Raw genomic sequence first — 9,123 nt, 5'->3', positions numbered from 1 at the left:
GTTGCACGCATATGCCGAGCGAGAGGCATCAAACTGCTGTTTCGACCCCCCCTCCCCCCCCCAAGGAGAGCGCGGAATGTCTGCGCAGGGCCCGGGGGGACTTCGGGACCACCAGAAGGGGAGGAGGGAGGTTCAGCCCCCTTTCCAGACGGCTATAAAGCAGGCACCGGCACTTAGTTACAGCCTCAGAGCAGAGCCGGCAGGCATCTCAGAGGGGCTACCCCGGGGCAAAAGGCGGCAGAGCCATTCTCTCTCTCACTCTCTGACACACGCACGATTCCGGGGGGGCTCTACTCCAGTCAAGGTCGTTCAACACCTGAAAACGACCCGTCTACTCTTCCCCCGCCCCTGCGCCCCCGGCACGCGGCGGGACTGTCCTCGGAGAAGCCCCCCCCCCCCCGGCTGCCCTGCCGACCGCGATGGGGGAACCCGGTGGCCCGGTGCGGGAGCCGGCCCCGTTGCTCCAGGGCGCCGTCCGGCTGCTGCTGCTGGCCTGCCTGGCTGGGCTGTTGCTGTGCCTGTGGTGGGCGCGGCGGAGGGGGGCGCGGCGGGCCAAGGGTCCCCCCGGGCCGGCGGGGTGGCCGCTGTTGGGCAACGTGCTGCAGCTGGGCCGCCTGCCGCACCTGACCTTCTGCGAGCTGGCGCGGCGCTACGGGGACGTCTTCGGGCTGCGGCTGGGCGTGCGCGCCGTCGTGGTGCTGAACGGCGAGGCGGCCATCCGGCGGGCGCTGGTGCAGCGGGGCGGGCTGTTCGCGGGCCGGCCGGACTTCCCCTCCTTCAGGCTGGTGTCCGGCGGGCGCAGCGTGGCCTTCGGGCGCTACACGGAGCGCTGGCGGGCGCAGCGGCGGGTGGCACAGGCTACGCTGCGCGCTTTTTCCACGGCCGCCGGCGCCGGCGCGCCCAGCAAGCGGCTCCTGGAGCAGCACGTGGCGGCCGAGGCGCAGGAGCTGATCGACGGGCTGGTGGCGCGGAGCCGGGGGGGCGCCTTCGCGGACCCGGCGCCGCTGCTGACCGTGGCCAATGCCAACGTGATGTGCGCCCTCTGCTTCGGGCAGCGCTACGGCCACGACGACGCCGAGTTCCGGGCGCTGCTGGGCAGGAACGACCGCTTCGGGCAGACGGTGGCGGCGGGCAGCCTGGTGGACGTGCTGCCCTGGCTGCAGGCCTTCCCCAACCCGGTGCGCCGCGTCTTCCGCGACTTCCAGGCGCTCAACCGCGAGCTGCACGACTTCGTGCGCGCCAAAGTGGCGCAGCACCGGCGCACCTTCCTCCCGGGCGCCTCCCCGCGCCACATCAGCGACGCCATCCTGGAGCGCATGGAGCACGGGCCCGGCGCGCAGCAGCAGGGCCTGGCGGGCGACTACGTGGAGGGCACCCTCACCGACCTCTTCGGCGCCGGCCAGGACACCACCTCCACCGCCCTGGCCTGGGTGCTGCTGCTGCTCCTCAAGCACCCGGCGCTCCGGCGGCAGCTGCAGCAGGACCTGGACCGCGTGGTGGGCCGCGCCCGGCTGCCCACCGCCGACGACCGCGCCGCCCTGCCGCGCCTGGAGGCCTTCCTCTACGAGACGCTCCGCTACAGCAGCTTCGTGCCGCTCACCATCCCGCACGCCACCACCGCCGACGTGCTCCTGGACGGCTTCCACATCCCCAAGGACACGGTGGTGTTCGTCAACCAGTGGTCGGTCAACCACGACCGGCTCCGCTGGAAGGACCCGCACGTCTTCGACCCGGCGCGCTTCCTGGACGCCCGCCAGGAGACCCTCGACCGCGACCTCGCCTGCCGCGTGCTGGTCTTCTCGCTGGGCCAGAGGCGCTGCATCGGGGACCAGCTGGCCAAGCTCCAGCTCTTCCTCTTCACCGCCATCCTCCTGCATCAGTGCGAGGTGGAGGCCAACCCCGCCGAGCAGCTCACCATGGACTGCGAGCACGGCCTGGCCCTCAAGCCCAGGCCCTACACCGTGGCCGTGAGGAGGCGAGGCGGCCCTCCCCAAGCCCCCCGCGGGGAGGAGAGGCCGGCAGGAGTCGCGGGTGGACCCTCTTAGGGGGCTGGGCTGGGCTGCCTTCCCAGAGACACGGGGGAGCCCCCTGGGACAAGAGGAGCCTACGAAATGGGTGCCTGGATCCCATCGCCAGCTTTGGCTTTTGACCGGCTTCTGCTGCTGTGCTGGATGGGCATCCTTTAGCAGGTGATGATGATGGCCCTGGAAAGCTTCTGGCTCAGATGTTGGCATATTTTTAGGCTACTGTTGAAGGCACAGAAACAGACCAGGCTTTTTGCAGATTTTGCAACCAAACACTTCTTCTGTTCTGTTCCTCCAGCACTTGCTCAGATATCTCAGCTCCCCCCACCCCCCCTTACCTCCAGAGTTCAGTCAAACTTTCCTAAAGTGGAAGCCTTGTAGAACAGTTGTGACAGAAATAGCAGGCATTCTGTGGCTATTCTGTGGATGTGTAGGGAAAGGCAAACCTATTCCCTTCTGGGCAGCTGGGGTATTCTGAAATAACTTTTTCACACCTGTGCTGCCCCAGGGCTGATGGTGTTAATCCCGTGTGGAAGGGTTTGCCTATGTAAGAGGAATGTTGTAACACAGACAGGGAAAGTCATGAAGGCTGAAAGAATCCCTTTAACTCAAGAGGGTCACCGTTTGAATTAAATGTGATGTTGGCGAGGCAGATAAGTCACCCACTTCCTAAAGGAGACACCTGCCAGGTGAGTTCAAATGTCAGGGTAAACACTTTTCAATCCGGTCTCCCTCGAGAAAATGTATCCTTGGTCCCCAGGCCAGGCTGCACTTCAAGCATAGACAGTGGAAGGTAAAAGAAAAAAACAGCATGGTGGGGTGGGGTGGGGTGGGGGAGTTTGGAGAGAAAAAGCCATCCTTGCTTGGGGACAATGTGGAGTCCAGAAGCAGCTTGAGGGGATGCTGACCCTTCTTCCTTTCCACCCCCCATGCCTGCTAGGATTTTTCTTTCCTCCTTTTCAGACACATGTTTGCAGCAACCTTTTGCTTGCACCGCCGCAGGAGGCCAGGGAGTTGTCTTGGGAAAGTGGCAGGGGAGGAAAGGGTACAGTCTCCTGACTCCCACACTTCTTCTCTGCTCCAAATCACCCACTTCTGAAACTATTTTCTTACAAAAGAAACAAAAAAGGAGCCTTGTGTCACCTTGAAGACCAACAAAATTTTAATCCCATATAAGCTTGTGGGACTCTTTCAGACACTCCTTCAGACACTCCTTCTGCACTGAGAAGACCTTTTTTGGAGGAGGAACAGGAAAACAAATCAACATAGAGGCTGTGAAATGTAAGAGTCGCAGAATGGAATGTAATTATGTAAAATACAAATATTATTCACATGCTTGGCTAAACTAGGGCCTGTAATTAGTAAGTAACCCTGGGGTTTGTTTAGATGGTCAGTTATAATAAAATGAAAATCAGCCATGGTTCAACCTAGGAGGGCGGGGGAAGAGCAGTGTGAAGGTTTTCCTTCAGAGAAGCTGCTCTTGGGGGTTAACTTCATCTGTTTGAGTGACTTTCTCTGCTAAAGTGCTGGCATAGCTGTCTGTTATTATTCCAGTGGCAATAGAGTTCTGTAATCATCTTTCTTGAAGCACAGAAGTGAGTGATGTTAGCAACTTTGTCAGTTCCAGTTAAAGCTGAAATGAAAACGCAAAAGCCTGCTTGTAAAATGCACAAACTTGGCAGCTCCTTGTAAGCTTGTTGCTCCCAGCCCGGCAGCCAGGAAGTTAGTGATTTTTTTGGCATCAGTTTGCAGGGAGCTGTCCTTTCTTATTCAGTTATCAGACTGTAGTCCCTACCTTGAAATTTAACCAAGTACTACCAGCTGTTTAATACATTTATCGAGTGAGGGTCTACAGGTTGCAGCCAGATCCTTTAAGCTTCAGCATGAAGCCTCTTTGACAGGAGTCCCCACACTGGCTGGTTCTGTTCCTGATGTACTTCCTGTCTCCAAAAGACAGCTACAGGTGATTATGCTGGACAGAGTACAGCTTAAGGACCCAAAGCCAACAACTGTAGAGCATTCCTCCATACTTCAGTATTCTGCAGGATTTGCTGCCTAGGAAGATTGGAGCCTGCTGGCTCTCTCCATGATTCAGGATTGTTAACACAATCCTTCTCCATCCTTCATCTCTCACCAAGGTTTTGCATGTGGTGGCTCATGGCAATCAATTTTAGGCTTGTGTACCCTCTTCCCCGAATAGCGCAGGTGATATGGTTTGGTTTGGGGAGCATCAGGTGTAATGCTGGCTGACTGGCTGGCTGCCTGCCTAGAAATTACATGTCCTATGCTCGGGGAGAATAGCGTGAACCCAACTCATGCCTGCCCGTCAGTACATATAGGAGGAGCGCATGGTGGGAAGGGGAATATTGCATAAACCAGTCCTTTGCACTGTGAAGAGCAGGGAAGAACAGAACCGACTTCCCAGGGGAAAGGGTCGTTGTGTAGGGGATTGCCTGAGCACAATCAAATCTGTGCTTGTTTGGTGTCTTTTTTTTTAGTGTCCACAGCTGCAGCTTGGAAGAAGTTAACCTGTATAGCAGTTTGTTTTTCCCACCAGTTGTTAAATTTGCCACATAAGCTAACATTGCAATAATTTTTTAGCCTTAATACTGTAATACAAATTCAATTCTAGCATTGTGTGTTTTTCTATTCATAAAAGTGGACAAAGTATCTTTTCCATAGATTTTTGTATTGTTTTGTAATATGCATTACTTGAATTTTACTTACTGTTTTTATAAATGTGACTGTCTGAAAAATAAAGATCTTGACACAATTGTTTATATTCCTGTGCATGGGGGTGTGTGTGGATGATTATGGATAATCCCCACCACACACACAAAAAGTAGGGTTTCCAGATGGGTACTAAGATGAAGTACCAAGTTGTTCAGAGGGGTTCCGAGTTGTTCAGTGCAACACTGTCACATATGTTTTGAAGAACTGTCTAAATGGGATGATCCTTGTTTATCTTCTTCATCAATGAACATTTTTAATCAGGATTGTATATTTTGTCTACCCAGTTCTTCAGCCAGAAGATAAATCTGAGTGCATAATACAGTTCTAGAAGACTTAGGTTCAGAAAAAAAAGGTTGTAACCTGACCAAATTGCTGTCTGTAAGTCCTCCATGCTCAGCCTAATTTTATCCAATTTATGACTGCTGGTCATAAAATACCTAATAAATGTATACAGGTAAATAAGATGGACTGTAAAACACTTGGCAAACCAGAGGAATCAGGTAAATGCTTAATATGTGCTAAACACTGACTTGATGTATCTGCTGTAAATACATTATAGACATAACCCTGTTGGCGCAAATGGAATTTTGTCCTACACAAGAGCACAATTTGTCTGTACAGGTCACTTGACTGCTGGACTGCCTTTTGCGGGAAGCTGCTTGCTGACTGGATTTACTGTTATAGGTACCGGTATACACACAGAAAGCAACTGTCCCACACCTGGCCCTCTTTGCATGCACAGCAAGAAGAGACCGGATGGCCGGTCGCTCTCAATGGGGAGGATTTCTTCAGACCAAAAGAAGGTTCAAAGACTGCCTTACATTCCCTTGCCTTCCATTTGGCACAGGCTGTCCCACTCCCCAGTCTGAACTGCAGTGTGCTTATTCACATGTTGAGGAGCCAAGCTCCATCTTCTGCATAAAGCTTGCATTTTGATATAATTCATATGGCCACATATCACTTGCAACAGGACAGCACAGAGAACATATTCCTTCAGTACCTGTTGCGTGGAAATGGGAAATGGGGAGGGGGTCTGTTTTAACAAACTCCCAGTCTGTTCAGATGAAACAACAGTCTTGTGGAAAATGGAAATAACCATGTACTGTGGCAGAAGTTCTTGTCAGCCAGAGCCTCCTCTGATGCATATCAATAGTGACTGTCGTGATACATTTTTGAAGGAGCCACAAATATATTTGTAGTTTCTCCTGATGTTCCCGTAGTGTGTGTTTAGTTCATTCTCAATTGACTAATGAAAAATGACTTGTTAGCAGGTTGGGGCAGAGGCAAGAGTTGAACCGGTAACCTTCCAGATCACTGTTCAGCCCTACAGAGTGGGCTGGGAGGGTTTGTTCCTTTAAACAGTGGCCTTTAAACAGTGCACCTGTTGTAGAACTCCGCTTTTATTGTCTGTTTTGTAAAGGTGTCATCAAAGAAAAAAAAACCTCAAGATGACAAGAAGTGTGGGGGGGGGGGCAATCACAAAAAAGGAAAAATTGGAGGAGTTTTCCACAACTCCAAAGCAGCAAAGATGATAAGAGAGGTTTTCAGAATAACTTTGATCTGATAATGAGTAACTTAGAAAGACCTTAAGAAAATAAAATAAGCAGTAATGCAATGATTTAGCTGTGCTGGATTTAGCTTGGTCAGGGTCCAGGATAACTCTCAACTGCTCTTCAAGTATTTGTTAAGCAGGGCTTTTTGTGTGTGCTCGCCAGTAATGAGTACTGGCACCTTTACAGGGGGCACTCTGAAGTTCTGACCCTCTTGTGCCAACCGTCCCACTCATCCAGAGCAAGAGAGAGTGGATCCCCAAGAACAGCCTAGAGGGGATCTGCAAAGGGATAGGTGAATTAGCAGAAATTGACACATGCACACAAACATGGCTTTCACAATGCTTCATTGATGGTGTCAAAGGCAAATCCTGGAAAAAACTTTGTCCTGTTGAAAGTATCATTCAGCATGTTAAGCCCTTTGGACTGAATCTGTGAGCTACCAGCCCTGTTGCTGCAACTCAAATATCAATCAACCATCGTGTTTGTTCCAGCAGTTATATAACATCAGGGTTGAAGTTGGGAGGTAGGAGGCAGCAGGTACACAATCCCACCTGGGGCCATGGTTTGCCCCAATGAATAGTTCCCTCACCCAATTTGTGGCATTACAGCTTCCATTTGAAGACTGAGAGGTTGTTAACAGGTACATTTTTGGTTTTTACAAAGTCTCCTGTAGCTGTAACAATACTCCCCATCAGCAAGCCAAGTCAGGTCAGGCAGGAGAGTGAAGAGAATTGTGGCAGCCTAGACAATGTACACACAGCAGGGTCCTTCTAGTCTAGCCAATTCAACTTGGGAAATCAGAATGAAAGACTGAACCCCACCCCCACCCCCCGCCAGTGCCATGCTCACAAGCAGAATGTGGCACACAGCACTTGAGGACGGATGGTACATATTTTGTGAGTTGGATCAGGGGACCTGTCTCTGGTCACACATATTGTCTAACTGAGTCCTTACAGTGCCACAGGTTGCCTACCCCTCCCTGTTCTAGATAATGATGGGCATCTGCTCTGGCTCTTAACTGCTGGATCATCTACAGTCCCTGCAGCACAGGGACAGTCACTTTCTGGACTGTATTCTCCACTTCCCATAGAGGAGCTTGCCTTTATAGCCATTGGTCCATCTCATGCTGTATTGTCTGCTTCACCTGGTGAAGGCCTTTCCCGGCTTGGGGAGACTTAATCTTGTGCCCTTCTGCATACAAAAGTATGTGCTCTGCCACTTGCTGCATTTCCACTTAAGGGTGAGGGGAGAAATGAAAAAAATTGGCAGCAGTTGCTGGAAGGGGAGTAGGGACAATCAGTTGCCAGAGGTGGCAATAAAAGGGCCTGGAGCATCTGCTTGGTTTAAGTGGCATCTCTTAATGGGCCACTCAGCCTTTGTTTGTTTCCTCATTTGGTTGAATTGATGCTTTCAGATCCATCCAATATCCCAAGGCTGTTATCAGATTGCTTTATATGAAAGATTGATCCACACAAATGAGTTAACTAGGGTTCAGATATAATCCATTTTATATATCTCACTCCTCAAATATTTTGCCAACAGGTTGTCCTTCAACCAGTCTTTGAATGGGCTGTCTGAAATGCAGGCAAGTGACTTGAGACTGGGGGCTGAGTTTAAATCCCCACTCTGCCCTGAAACTTGTTGGTTGATTTTGAGCAAGTCACCATCTTTCATGAACTTTACTTACAGAATGTTGTTGGTACTTATAGTGCTCTTTCTCAGTTGCACTTTCTTATATTTCTCATTTTCCATTGCTGTCAGAGATTTGAATCTGACATACTTGCTGTGTGCAATTTGTTGTTTTCACACAACACAGTTGTTCATTCGCAAAGACTACCATGTGCGTTTGGTGTGCTGTTTGACATACTTGGCATCTCAGAATTCCAGAATTATTTGGCCTATAGTATTTTGAACATTTGCACTATTCGCCAAGAACACAAGGTCTGGACGTTCTATCTTAAACTAAGAATGGAGATTATCTAGCCTTCTGTGGTTCTCCCTCCAAGTATTGGTTTTGGATATGTCTTCTACAACTTCTTTTAATAATTCAGCAGTGACTTGTGGGATATTAAGTCTTTGGAGCTCCAGGAATTGTGATGGTTGGGACCCATCATACTGGGAGGTGTTGTTGTTTTTTTAAGCAATTCTATACCACCCAATTTTTTAAGCAATTCTTTACCAAACATTGCCTACCATCATCTGGAACAGTCAACATGCAGGGCCCGTGCTCAAGACATATTCCACAACACCAGCTAGAAACACGACAAGCATACCATTTAAGATCACTCTGATTCCAGATCAGATCAGCTCCCTGCAAGCTTCACTCTTCTGCCTCCTAGTCCAGATGCTAACCACCATCAGTAGTGCTGAATAGTGTTTTTGAGGACAGTGGGATGCCTCTGCTCCTTCTGTGCTGTGTTAAGTTGTTCCTACCAACCACAGCTTGTGTGTGTGGAGACAAGTTAGTTAAACATTTGATTTTCTTTTGAATTGCCTCTTTGAATTCTCTTTCCCCTGTGCTATATGCCAACCACCCTTTTAGAAAAAGAGCTACACATTCAGGAAGGAGAGACGAAAGAGGCCCTAAGGCAGTGCTTCTCAGGCTGTGGGTCAGGATCCCCAAGCAGACTACAGGGCTCTCAGAAGAGGCCAGGAGGAGGGAGCCTGAGGGGAGCTGAGAGGGGAAGCTCTGAGACGTTGAGCAGCAAATTGAGGTTTGACTGCAGGATGTGCAAAATGGCCACGAAACACATTCTGGTGCTCAGAAATGCAAACATATATCTTCACACATAAAAAATAAAAATACAAGTTTG

The 9,123-nt window shown here is 50.7% G+C and overlaps 1 protein-coding gene across 1 annotated transcript; it reads left to right on the top strand.

The window, feature by feature from the left end:
- The first annotated feature begins 284 nt into the window (after nucleotides 1–284).
- On the top strand, nucleotides 285–3,664 carry LOC125427550 (cytochrome P450 1B1-like). The gene has a single exon (XM_048487108.1). It carries the CDS (start codon nucleotides 420–422, stop codon nucleotides 2,043–2,045), a length of 1,626 nt encoding a protein of 541 aa, XP_048343065.1. The 5' UTR covers nucleotides 285–419; the 3' UTR covers nucleotides 2,046–3,664.
- Nucleotides 3,665–9,123: the final 5,459 nt, after the last annotated feature.

Source organism: Sphaerodactylus townsendi, linkage group LG02 (assembly GCF_021028975.2).
Source record: "Sphaerodactylus townsendi isolate TG3544 linkage group LG02, MPM_Stown_v2.3, whole genome shotgun sequence".
Taxonomy (NCBI): domain Eukaryota; kingdom Metazoa; phylum Chordata; class Lepidosauria; order Squamata; family Sphaerodactylidae; genus Sphaerodactylus; species Sphaerodactylus townsendi.
This window is presented reverse-complemented; position numbering and strand designations above follow the sequence as displayed.

Coding starts and splice junctions, on each gene's coding strand:
- LOC125427550 (XM_048487108.1), top strand. CDS start 420: ATGGGGGAACCCGGTGGCCCGGTGCGGGAGCCGGCCCCGTTGCTCCAG.